The following is a 14,168-nucleotide window of genomic DNA, read 5'->3' on the forward strand; positions in this document are numbered from 1 at the left end:
TAGCTCTGTCACGCGATAAGTCACACGTTCTCTCTTTTGCTCCTCGCGAACATTGACAAATTTCACTTGGTGAATCATTCACTTCACGCACTGTCACACACATACACACACACACACACTCTCTCTCTCTCTCTCTCTCTCTCTCTCTCTCTCTCTCTCTCTCTCAGGCGGTGGTGAACTGGCAGAAACGATAGCACGCCGGGCGAAATGTTTAGTAGTATTTCGCCCGTCGCTACGTTTTGAGTTCAAATTCCACCGAAGTCGACTTTGCCTTTCATCCTTTCGGGGTCGATGAAATAAGGGATCTTTTTTAAAACGGGGGCCACATTTTTCATTAACGAAACACTTTGAAACTTGGAACACTGGTAGAATGTGTCATATAAAACATCTTTTTCTCTTAGTCTTCTTAAAAAAAAAAGAAATCCATAAATTATTCCATGTTAAAGTTGTCGTATTTCTGTAATTTCAACCAATCACTGACGTCCATTCAGCCGATATACATTAAGTGCCGACTACATAAACACACGATTCTGAAACAATTAACCCTAACCCTAACCCTAACTCTAACCCTAACCCTAGGGTTAGGGTTAGGGTTAAAGCAAATTTAAAATGAAAAAAGCAAATAAAACGAAGAATCGTTTGTTTATGTAGTCGGCACTTAATGTATATCGGCTGAATGGATGTCAGTGATTGGTTGAAATTATCGAAATAAGACAATTTTTTACATGAAATAAATTCGAATACAAAAATATTTTTCTGTTCTATAACACAAAATAGATAAGTATACGAAGTTTGAAAGTCTTTCCGTACCAAAAACACTACGTAAAACATTAATGAAAAATGTGGCCCCCGTTTTAAAAAAGATCCGAAATAAGTACCAGTTACGCACTGAGGTTGATACAATCGACTAGCTCCCTTCCCCAAAAATTTTCAAGGCCTTGTGCCTAAAGTAGAAATAACTATCTCTCTCTGTCACACACACACTCTATTTCTCCCCCCTTTCTCTCTCACACACACTCTATTTCTCCCCCTCTCTCTGTATTTCTATCTATCTATCTATCTATCTATCTATCTATCTATCTATTTATCTATTTGTCACTCATTCTTTCACTCACTCTCATTCTCTCACACAAATCCACTCAACTCCCATACACTCCCTTCCACGCAATCACTCATCGACACTCTTACGACTTCGGTGACACGTGTAATCCATCCCACTTCACACCTACGTATCTTACACACCTCTGCCATTTCATCCGTCTCCTGCATCAGCATGCTTGGATTTATCAGTGTGTGGGTGTGCGCGAATGTAAGTGTATGCATGTATGTATGTATGTATGTATGTATGTATGACTAACATTATCGCTGTATATGTACTGAAACAGTGAGACAAGCCGCTATAACATTATGTTGTGGGTGTATGTGTGTGTCGATGCGTGTTCATGAAATTTTACAACAAATTTAAGAATGACTATTGATTCGTAATGATAAGTAGAGTCAAATTTACAGCGAAAATCAAGTTGATACACGCGCGTACACACACACACACACAAAAGTGTAAACGTGGCTGGGCGTTGAGGAATTGCCTGTCAAGTACGTGGTTCCGAGTTCAGTCCTATTACGAGGGATTGAACTTGGGCAAGTGTTCTCCATTATGACCCTGTGCTGACCAAACCCTTTCTAGTGGATTTGGTAGACGGAAACTGAAAGAAGCTTGTCATGTATATACACGTGTGTGTGTGTGTGTGTGTGTGTGTGTGTGTGTGTGTGTGTGTGTGTGTGTTGTGTGTGTTGTCTAACAGTGCTTGATAACCTGTGTTGGCTTGTTTACACCCCTGTAAAGCTGTTCAGCAAAGGAGACCGATAGGATAGGTCCAGTCGTTTAAAACTAAATCTGGAGTCGATTTGTTCGATTAAATTCTTCCGGTAAAAGGTAATATATATTCATGTACACACACACACACATGTAGCGAACTCTAGTGAGCTTCCTCTCTTATATTACATACTTACGAACGTAGCAGGTAATACTTAACCTTTGGGCGCTGTTTTGGACCCCGTTGTGTCTACCACTCCGACTGGTTGGTATTGGTGCAATTTGTCTCTTACTCTATCGAGCGCCAATATGCAACCCAACCAATCACAGCCTCCAAATAAGTCACGTGAGCCAGTCTGTTCCAAACAAGCATTTGAGCCTACCATCAGCTATAAAAGCTCACCTCTTTCTAGTCTCACCGTCAGTTGGTTTCAGACTCTCCAAGGTCTAACCCATAGCTACCCAAAGTGGGCGATTTCAACTTACATGTGGGCGATGTAAAGATGTATCATCCAGTAAAGATGCATCATCTGACTGTGCTCTATTATTTTCTTCTCTTTGGGAATACCATACTGCCTTTCTGACGCCATCTGTAGAAATTCGTTTTCACATTTCTACTTTACTGATGTCAAGAAAATTTGTCGACAGTACAGTAGTGATTATTTGTCGTTTGAATTTATTCCCTCTCCTCAGAACTGTCAGCTACCAATGAGCCTTCTTTTCCAACAAACATTGTCCAATGAAGCAATGAAACCTTCACGCTTGAAGTATCACTTTGATGCAAAGCATTCTGAGAAGGACAAGCCGTTATCATACTTTTTGAAACTGAGCTCCTCTTTCAAAAAGTAAATACAAACATTCAACGCGCTACTCCAGGAAAATAGTAAACAGGAGAATGATGGGTTGGTTGCATCGTACAACACTGTGTTCCTTGTTGCTAAATTTCACACAATTGGAGAAACATTAATTCGCCCAGTTATCGAAGAGGTTTTGTCAACCGCTATGCACGAAAAACCCGAAAACATTATGAAGATCCCACTTAATAACACAATTTCTCGAAGCATCGATAAAATGGCCAACGATGTCAAACGTCAGCTCATTAATATTCTCCAGTATTCTGAATTTTCTATACAAGTGGATGAGTCAACTGTTGTGGACAATATGTTCGGTATTTCAGCAAAGACCTTCAACCTTGTGAGGAAATGCTGTTCACAGAGAAATTGCCGCTTGATTCAAGAGGTGCAACTATTTTTTACACTCTCAAATCTTTCCTTTTTGAACATAATATCCCACTCAGTAATATTCTTGCCTGTGCATCTGATAGAGCCCCTTCGATGATATGAAGATACAGAGGTTTTTCATCTCTCCTAAAGCGTGAAATTTCCCACCAGTTACTAACTGTTCATTGCTTGGCACACCGGCAGCATTTAGTGTCAAAAATATGAACGGTAGGTTGAATGATGCGCTACAATTAGTTATCAAAACTGTGAACAAATTGAAGTTCAGTCCCTTATCTGATCGAATTTTCCGTCAAATCTGTCTGGGAAATGACGAGGACCATACTAAACTCTTATACCCTACCGAAGTGCGGAGGCTGTCAAAAGGCAACTGTGTTTTACGCTTTGTTGAACTGTTTCATATAATCATATCTTTCTTTGAAGTTACACCACTGTCCGCCTCATTGATGGCTGCGTTATCTTTTTTCCTTGTGATATATTCACAAAATTAAATGATTTGAATAAGTTATTGCAAGGAAACAGATTATTGTAAATCATTTATCACTACTTTCATGTCTAAATTGGTGTTGTATAAGACTAACATTTCAAAACGTCAGTTCCATCAATTTCCACAGCTTGATTCTTTGAAAGATAAATTAGTTGATGAGAATTTAACTACATATCGCAACTATTTACAATCATTGCACGATAACATGGTGGAGCGATTTCAAGATGTTATTGCGCTGAATATTCCAAATTGGTATAGCAATCCGTTTGAGGTCAATGCAGTCGATTGCGAGGATGATGTTCAGGAGGAATTGACAGAATTACAAAATGACGATGGCACCACAATGCGATATCGCCGTAATGGCAGAGAAGATTTGTGGTACCAACCATCAGAGTATATTGAGTATATTCCTAACCCAGTCTGTGGAAACATCTGAAATTACTTTTGCTTGCCTTCCCTACTTCGTACCTGGTTGAATCTGGTTTTAACCATGTTGGAACTTTACTTTCTCACAAAAGAATTGGACTGGATGTGACACAACGAGGAGACTTGCGGCTAAAGTTGACAAGTTTGAAACCGAATGTATCTGCACTAGCTGCATCGCACCAGACACATGGTTCTTATTAAAAAGTTTAATTCTTTTCCTTTATAATACAATCATTAATTGTTTTTGCATCAGTAGTTCTGATCAATGATTCATTTAGGGAAAAAGAAAATCAGTTTCCATAAGTTAATCTGTCTGAAAAATATAGAGTTAACGTTAGAAGTTTATTGACACAAATGGCAAAACTAAACCTACAATAGGGGATTTCTAAACAACCGCATATTTAGTACAAACGGCACTAACAGGGCAACGAATCTACGATATAGTGTGTGTGTCAAATGATACGGGGGGAGGGGGGCTAGGAGATTTTGTGATGGCGGGGGGGGGGGGTGTCACGGTCTCTTTTTACACAGGTGGGCGATGGAGAATTTTTTGGCCGATAGGGGGCGATATTACAATTTGACACGAAAAGTTTGGGAAACACTAGTCTAACCACTGACCACATTACAGCGACCTCCATCTTCGTAGCCACCATGATGTCTTTCACCAACGTCAACATCTACACAGCACCAGCACACTGCACTGGTTCTAACATATCGCTGTTCGTGAGCTTTTCTCACCAGGGTTAACAGCTAACATACAACCCATGCAAATGCATGTAGATAAATGAATAAATGTCCATTAACCACTGTCATTCAGCTTGTGTATACATACGTGTGGGCACAATAAACGCATTTAAAGTTATCACCTTTGTTCCATGTATTTCTTTACTGGGTTACTACCAAATAAGATTACAGCCTTCAGAGCGGAGTCACATTAGATGGAACAACAACATATCCATCTAAATATGCATACACATGATATATATATATATATATATATATATATATATATATATATATATATATATATATATATATATATATATATATGTGTGTGTGTGTGTGTGTGTGTGTGTAGTGAAACCACCTCTCTCACGGTTATTTATTTACAAATGCGAACATAGCAGGTAACAACTCTTTCCCGCCTTGGACCCCGGCTGTTGTCCATCACCTGACTGACTTATTTGCGCGGCAATTGTCTCCAGTCCGTTCGCGCCAGGGTGCAGACCGACCAATCGTGGCCATCTAATAAGGTCACGTGAGAATGTTTTTCTGATGATTTCTGGAGCCTCCTCGTACCTATAAATAGCCTGCTTTATACGCGCCACTTTGTCGCGGCTTCTGACCTGCTAAGGTCTGGTCGTTGACCACGTTACACCAACCAGCCAGTTTCCAGCGACGACATCAACAACATCGTTCAACTGTTTACTACAACCTTCGTCCCCAACGTCAACATGACTTCTCCACGTACACAAGCAACCGCAGCTTCTCAACCCTGTTTGTGTGAATTGCCTCACCACGAATTAACAACCAGAACTCAACCTGCGAAGAACATCTGTATCAAGTAGCCCGGCCCGGCATAGAAACCTCAACTGCACGACAAGTGACTTAGCTCTGCCTCAACGCCTAAACCTCTTATATACAGACTTTCAACTACTGTGTACTTTAACTGAGAACTGGTATTTCACATCCTGGTGTCTGGACTTACTTTTAACGTCCTTATTACAGACTCTTTTCTATCCTCTGTATCTCTTGCATTCACATATATATATTTGTATACACATTCTTTTGTTTACATGACGGCCTGTCTTATATTGTTTTATTATGTCGCATTCACTCACACACAGACATACAGTTTAATGGTCTAATAAACCTTACTGTTATACATCTTTATCGGTTGAGTCATCTTCTATCTTTTACCTTACTGGCATTTACTAGTTCACTTATGTTATAGTATTATAACATATATCATATTTTGTGTCGACCGTTCGACGCGTTAAAAGGAGCCTGTTTCCATTCGTCACCATTTCTCCTCTGGTTCGCACGGTCGTCTACACACACACACACATATATATATATATATATATATGGTAATCTTCCAGTTTCGAGAGGTAAAAGAAATAAATAAAAATATTCAAGGGAAATAACTGAATATTATCCAGTATTATCCGTACTACTTTTTCTCTAAAACAGCATGCGACGGAATTTTAACAGGCAGAAAAGAATCTAAAATAGCATGCGACGGAATTATTTTTTTTATAAAAGTTTAAAATGTTTTTTTCTTTTTACAAACAGCATGCAATTTGCTTCTTTTTACAAAACGGAAACGAAATGGTTTGCAGAAGTACCCGACGGAACGGAGTCAAAAACAACAGGCAGAAAAGAATCTAAAACAGCATGCGACGGAATTTTTTTTTGTAAAAGTTTAAAATATTTTTTTCTTTTTACAAACAGCATGCGCACACCATTCCAACATTCTGTATCTTGAGCTACTGCTTAAATCACAGATTTTCCATTTTTCCTCTAATATTAATTCACGAGTGAGGATTTCGTTTTCAGCAACAAGATGTTGTGCAGCCGGTCTTCCACGAGGCATTTTCGATTTCTCATAAGAAACTATGATATTCAATCACGTGTGTGATTTATATATAAACAGTTAACGTCAATCAAATCACGTGATTTATTTATAAACAAAGTAGTACGGATAATACTGGTAAGACGTTCAGTTATTTCCCTTGTATTTTATTTACTTTTTTAACCTCTCGAAACTGGAAGATTACCTATATATATATATATATATATATATATATATATATCGGTAACAACAGCAAAATAATCGCTACCTTCAAGGACGCCGATATCAACAACAATAGCACCAGTACCAACAACAGCGGTAGCAGCAGCGTGAACACTAGCAAATACAACATCGCCAACGCTCGCACATGGAAATACATCGGATGCTCCGATAACACGTTCAAGCCACGCCTCTCCAACCACAGGTCCTCTTTCGGGATACCGGAAAGAAAATACGCTACATCATTAGCCAGCCATGTATAGCGACTGAAGGACGAAAGAATTCCACACGGAATATCATGGAGAATCCTAGAAAATCCACGCCTCTACATAAACGGGACCAAGTGTTGTAAGGAGAACATCCTTAATTTCAGAATAGAAATCTTTGGACCCGGTTTGCACTTCAGGAAATTCCTGCTGGCGTCCTGGAACCCACATAGAGTCGATTACTAATTATAGCCAAAAGTAGACAATCTACTGTTATTGACAGAGTAACGAAGTCTTTTCTTCCTCCAATTTCTAGAGAGGCCACTTGCTACAGCGGCCATGTCCCAACAGGTTTTGGGGTCTGGTGATACGCTGTAAAGCTAAGCCGGTCTATGGGATTACCCTGGGTTTCACGTCCATAAAAACGTTTTATGGACGTGAAACCCAGGGTAATCCGAGACTGGCCTTATCTATCTAGTTTCATGTGTTTGCACGCGCGTGTACATAAATAACATAGATGTATATATAATATATATGTACATTACACACACACGCACATATTTATACACACATAGTTTACTATTCCGTTAACAACAAACTCCTCCGGTGAGAGATACATATCATTTAATGTATACTGTATTAAAATGAGAGCTAGTCATTCCTTAACCAAGTGACCTTGTCTTATCGGCTGAGTGAAAATGATCCAACTTTAAATCTCTATAACTTTTTAAAAACATTTTCAGGGGAAAATGAAATAACTCCAGCAATTCAGTTTGGGCAAGTGTATTATTGTGACAACGTTGGAGTAACCAGTGAACATCGAACGATCAACATCAAGAAGGAAGAAATATTATTTACATATATTTATTCGTTTAAAGAGACAATAGTACTTGTAGTGATAGGGAGACAGAGAAGTTGTTGGCTGCCAGTAGAGAGGGAAAGAGTAAGGACTGCATGGTGCTGACTAGAAAGGATAAAGGTGGCTCTGCTTTGATTGGCTGTATGCAAATGAGTTCATTACTGAGGTCCGGAACTCTCGTGGGAAAAAAATTTCGCGTCCAGGAGAGTTGCAGGAGATTACGAAGTTGTCTGGAGGCCGTGGTTGAAGCCATTGGCGATGTTATTGAATAAATTTACTCTTTAGTATTTCAAGATACTTTTCTATAATGTTGGTAAAAATATTTGTTAAAACGAAATGTCACAGTTATTTTCATTTTTGTGTAATTTAGAAAATAGTTTATTCACTGCACCCTGTATATGTATATTATGTATATATGTAACCACACACATACACAGACACACACACACATTGCCAGTAGAACCCTTTCTTCCATTTCGGAGTACGTAACCAGCTATAACTTTTTCACTTTTGAATTCTTTTCTCCTGGATTCTATATTTAGTTTGAATGCAGGATATTATGACTGTCGAAAAATTATTTCCCCATATTCTGTTCCTTGTTATATTGGTAGGTGCCCGCTTCTTACACACCTCAAACGGTATATTTCATATGGCTCTATGTCCAAGAAGTGAAACAGGATGTAGCGTATGTAGGAGGGGAAAGTGGCAAGTCTCCCTCGGCGTCGCTTTTAAGTCTACTGTATAAAACTTGTGTTGGCTATATTGCTGGAGGATAGGGTGGTGCATAAACAACAGCTACTCTGGGTGACCTATACTTGTGGAAATTGCAACCACGTCCCCCTCAAATCATGCTACGCTACCTTATGTATGTATACTGTATATGTATGAACAAACAAAAAAGAACTTTATGCCATAACACGATCTGCTTAAAATAATAGCTCCTATACACACCTGCATGTGTATGTATACATACACACACACACACACATATATATATATATTACTCTTTTACTTGTTTCAGTCATTTGACTGCGGCCATGCTGAAGCACCGCCTTTAGTCGAGCAAATCGACCTCAGGACGTATTCTTTGTAAGCCTAGTACTTATTCTATCGTTCTCTTTTGCCGAACCGCTAGTTTACGGTGACGTAAATACACCAGCATCGGTTGTCAAGCGATGTTAGGGGGACAAACAGACACACACACACACACATATATATATATATATATATATATACGACGGGCTTCTTTTCAGTTTCCGTCTACAAAATCCACTCACAAGGCTTTGACCGGCCCGAGGCTATAGTAAAAGACACTTGCCCAAGGTGCCACGCAGTGAAACTGAACTCGGAACCATGTGGTTGGTAAGCAAGCTACTTACCACACAGCCACTCCTGCGCCTATATATATATATATATATATATATATATATATATATATATATATATATATATATATATATATAATTAAATAAATGTTAAGGGAACAGGTATTTCATAATCAACTTCATTAGCTTACAGCTGTTTCTCTTATAAAATGCAGTGCACTCAGAATTGAATGCTTGTACATCTTTATAGCAGAAACAACTGTAAGTTAATGAAGTTCATTATACAAGTCATGTTCCTTTGTCATTTATTTAATTTCATATTACGATCTGTACTCTACTAGCGCTTTATCCAGAATGTGGCCTATGTATATTGAGTGTCTAAAACCAGGTTATTAGTATCGTTACTCCCAACAGAAATTTTAATATACATACACACACACACACATATTTATGTACACATGTATATATATATATATATATATATATATACGTACGTACCTACACACATCTACACATACGTGTGCGTGTGTATGTACACATACATATATGCAGTAATACCTCACTTCACGCTCTTTTACCTTTAAGTCAATATTCAGTAGGACAGTAGTATAAGCTAAAATTTAAGACATTATGATTCATGCTTATGCAAACTTCTATTTACACACAAATTGCTCACAATTTTCTTACTCATCATGAGTAGAGACAACCTATTTCTATAATCTCCAGAATGCCAAAAGCTGATCTTTATACAATGTAAATGAAACGGTTTTGTTTTATTTTGTTTTTTTTTCTTGAAAAGTATGCAATCCTGTGTTTTTATCTTATGAGGAAGGAATAACATTCTTGGGTTCAGACGATATGTGCATCCCTGATCACGAGCAGAAGTAGTGGGGGAGAGCATCATAGCCATGTGTTAAGAGGAATTCTTTGGGGTTTGGATAATTCACCCCTGGAAACATGGGTGCTTCATTCAACATCCTTAAACAACTCTTATTCAGGGACCTTTTGAGCGGGATGTGCTACTCAACCTGAAGAAAATTCTAACTAGGCCCCACCTGCAAGGTCATGCACTGTTTATCTTGATATAAGATCACCATGTCGCGCACATATGGCTGTGATGCATGTGCCTGGTGTACCCTTATCGGACGGATAGTCATGATGGGTATACTGGGCTTTGTATATTTTACCCCAGTGTTACTTTGATGGCATGCACTGCTCTCTCACTCAATAATAATAATACTTTCTACTATAGGCCGCCTTAATAATAAAACTACTACTACTACTACTACTAATAATAATAATAATAATAATAATCCTTTCTACTAAAAGCACAAGACCTGAAATTTGGTGGGAGGGGACCAGTTGATTAGATCGACCCCAGTACGCAACTGGTACTTAACTTATCAACCCCGAAAGGATGAGAGGCAAAGTCGACCTCGGCGGAAATTGAATTCAAAACGTAAAGACAGACGAAATACCGCAAAGCATTTCGCCCGGCGTGTTAACGACTCTTTTTTACTCTAGGCACAAGGCCCGAAATTTTTTGGGAGGGGGCCAGTCGATTAGATCGACCCCACTACGCAACTGGTACTTAACTTATCAACCCCGAAAGGATAAAAGGAAAAGTCGACCTCTGTGGAATTTGAACCCAGAACGTAACGACAGACGAAATACCGCTAAGCATTTCGCCCGGCGTGCTAACGACTCTGCCAGCCCGCTGCCTTAATAATAATAATAATAATAATAATCAATACCAGCGGATGACAACGTTTCTCTAAAAGAAATGGAAAAACTTTCAAAATACAAAGACCTGGAAATAGAGATAACTCGAATGTGGAATCTAAAAACAGAAACAATTCCTATCATAGTAGGTGCCTTAAGTGTAATAAAAAAATATTCAGACAAATACATAACAAAAACACCAGGACTTACAAATATATATAACATACAGAAAATTGCACTACTGGGCACTGCACACATTCTAAGCAAAACACTTCCAATGCAGTAAACATAAGAGCACCACAGCACATACCCAAGGCGCACAGAGCTGCGCTCGGTAGTGAAGTGAAAGCACGTTATAAAAATAAAACTACTGAACAATAATAATAATAATAATAATAATAATAATAATAATGATAATAATAATAACTGGTTGTCACTCCCGTCGATTTTGAAGGTGAGGATTTAAAAATAGAAAAAATTAAAAATAAAAGAAGCTGCATCTATTTGCGATGGATGCATGAACGTAATTTGAGCCGAGGTATGGATTTTGGTATGAAGTCACAATAGGAACACTGATGGTTTTGATTTTGCCTGGGATTGGACAAATGTGTCTGTTGATTGCAAGATACATTTCCTTTATTATTCTGTTTCTTGAAACCAAATTGTTTTGATGCACCATGATATATTTCACAGCTTGCAGATTGATTTAGGCAATAGCTTTCCCAAGATGACAAATGAAGCAGTAGAGATTTTTAATGATTGCTTCAATTTATCCTTATACCTAAGGACGAGTTTTCCCTTGCCACGGTATCCCTCTACTTGATGGCCATACGAAAGAATTTTCGGAATGCGATCATCTTTCATTCGAATATGTCCTACCCATCTGTACTGAATTCACAGCAGCATGCTTTTGATACTAGATACATCACATTTTTCTAACATTTGATATCTAATCTTGCCATTTTATAGCAAAATAATAACAATAATAATAATAATAATAATAATAATGATCAAAATACAAAGACCTGGAAATGGAGGTAACTCGAATGTGGAATCTAATCAAAATACAAAGACCTGGAAATAGAGGTAACTCGAATGTGGAATCTAAAAACAGAAACAATTCCTATTATAGTAGGTGCCTTAGGTATAGTAAAAAAATATTCAGACAAATACATAACAAAAACACCAGGACTTACAAATATATATAACATACAGAAAATTGCACTGCTGGGCACTGCACACATCCTACGCAAAACACTTTCAATACAGTAACCATAAGAACACCACAGCACATACCCAAGGCGCACAGAGCTGCGCTCGGTAGTGAAGTGAAAGCATGTTATAAAAATAAAACTACTGAACAATAATAATAATAATAATAATAATAATGATAATAATAATAATAATAATAATAAACAATAAGTGATGAGCTGCAGGCCAACCGACTTTTCTCTGCTTGATTTAGTTCCTGTTGCCACCTCATAGACCCTTAGAGCAGTGGCGATCACCTTGATGTACTTAGCGTCCATCGCTATTACAGTGACGTGGTCCACATATGTCAGCACAGATCTTCCCCATCCTAGTTCTCACGAGATGCCTTTCAATGTCTGATTTCCGCAGTAGTGACTCGAGGACCAATAAATACATGACAAGTGGAGAGACAGCTTTGAAGGCCCAAGTGGATATATTGAATGACACCAATAGGTGACCATTCACCCTATCCATCGAGTAGAAGTCACCCTACATTATAATGATCCAACCCTTGACGACGAGATTGAAACCAGCTGCTGTGAGGACAGCCATCAAGTATTGGCAGTCGACTTTATTGAAAGCTTTCAGTTGATCTAAGTTTTTCAGAGCCCCACTCGTGCTAGGTTCTTTCCCAGCCCTCTCTATGAGGTGGAGGTTGCACTGGACAGATCTGTTCAGGATGACACATATTTGTGCCTCGCCTATCAGATCATTGATGACAAGCGCCAAACTCTTTGCTGATACCTTAGGTAAAATCTTGAAAGCAACAATTATCAACGTGGCTATTCTTGCCCAGGTCTTTTCTTAGCAGCACTACTCTTTTTTGACTCACAACAACGAGGATTCTCCTGTTCTGCTGCCAGTTGCAGTAGACATCTGCCAAGAGATCACTGAACAAGTCTAGCATATAAATGCAAAGGGTGTAGGACTGATCATCGAAGCCAAGCTAAGTTTTCCTGGATTTTGGTGGGTGTTTTTAGTTTCCCACAATACTCCATCTCTGCTGCCTAGAGTTGTAGCAGGCTGTTGAAGTAGGCATTAAAGTCCATCCTGCAATTTGACCTGCCACTTGCCTCAAACAGTTAAACAAGATACTGCCGAAAAGCTACACAGATCTGCTTTGATTCAATTAGCACACATTCACCATGGTCAACCAAAGACCAAATTATGTCTAATGCAATTTTGCACCTCTGCCACCTGGGACCATCAAACAGTTTTCATTCCTTTGTGCTTTAGTGCATGCACCTTAACTCTGACAATGCAGATTTCAGGGTTCGTGTTGAAGAATTGGTCAAGTGCCAATCTTGCTGCAATCACATCAGTCATAGATTTGTTTCAGTTCACATATTTTTTCCATGCTAGCACAAGGGGTAGTTAAGGTAAGATTTTCACAACTGGATGCTCTTCCTGTCACCAATCCTTACCTGCTTTTCAAGTGGATATTTCTAGAGAAATTAGAATGCAGAGAAGTAGCAACTGATTTGTTGATAGAAGATGTCTACACAATATTACTGTTCTCAGTTCAGCCATAAATGATAATGTTACCATTTGTAATTGAGCTTCAAACAGTGACATTTGTAGCAGTAGTTCAGTGTAGTTGTATGATGACTGAAGCTTGAACATTTTTGACTGTAGATATCCTGAAATAGGACTGAACCTAGGTTAAGCAAAACAATTTTTTACATTTTTTTAAAGCCAAAACAATGCAAGTTATATGAAGTCAATGATTTGCACTTTTAACTTGTATTTCAATATTTCGAGATTTCGAGGTCAGGACCTCTTCATCAGGAAATCTTTAGAGAAATAGTGTTATAAGCTGACTTCTCTGTTTTGTAGTGTATGTATATGAAAGGCTGCTTTGCATGCTATAGTAGCCAATCAGCTGGGTACAGTTTAACTCTGTTGCTAATATGTGGATTGGTCTTGCTAAATATTATTTGATCTAGTTAAAATATCTTAAAAAATTGTATGACAAGTAAAATTTCTTTTTTAACTTTTTCATCAACCCTTTAGCATTCAAACTATATTAATTGCAATGCTTATTTAT

At 38.3% G+C, this 14,168-nt stretch overlaps 2 protein-coding genes across 2 annotated transcripts; both read left to right on the forward strand.

The window, feature by feature from the left end:
• Positions 1-2,815: 2,815 nt before the first annotated feature.
• On the forward strand, positions 2,816-3,542 carry LOC149137785 (protein ZBED8-like). The gene is made up of 2 exons (XM_089353202.1): positions 2,816-2,981; positions 3,205-3,542. Exons 1-2 carry the CDS (start codon positions 2,816-2,818, stop codon positions 3,540-3,542), a joined length of 504 nt encoding a protein of 167 aa, XP_089209328.1.
• Positions 3,543-3,602: 60 nt separating this feature from the next.
• On the forward strand, positions 3,603-3,974 carry LOC149137786 (uncharacterized). The gene has a single exon (XM_089353275.1). The coding sequence runs from the start codon at positions 3,603-3,605 to the stop codon at positions 3,972-3,974; it is 372 nt and encodes a 123-aa protein (XP_089209401.1).
• The last annotated feature ends 10,194 nt before the right edge of the window (positions 3,975-14,168 follow it).

The sequence above is a fragment of the Octopus bimaculoides genome, chromosome 1, assembly GCF_046866305.1.
Source record: "Octopus bimaculoides isolate indiv1 chromosome 1, ASM4686630v1, whole genome shotgun sequence".
NCBI lineage: Eukaryota > Metazoa > Mollusca > Cephalopoda > Octopoda > Octopodidae > Octopus > Octopus bimaculoides.

What these genes read in the sequence shown, in the direction of transcription:
- LOC149137786 (XM_089353275.1), top strand. Translation starts at nt 3,603, where the DNA reads ATGTCTAAATTGGTGTTGTATAAGACTAACATTTCAAAACGTCAGTTC.
- LOC149137785 (XM_089353202.1), top strand. Translation starts at nt 2,816, where the DNA reads ATGCACGAAAAACCCGAAAACATTATGAAGATCCCACTTAATAACACA. An exon ending in TGTTGTGGACAATATGTTCG is followed by an intron (nt 2,982 to 3,204) that starts GTATTTCAGCAA and finishes ATTTCCCACCAG; the next exon opens with TTACTAACTGTTCATTGCTT.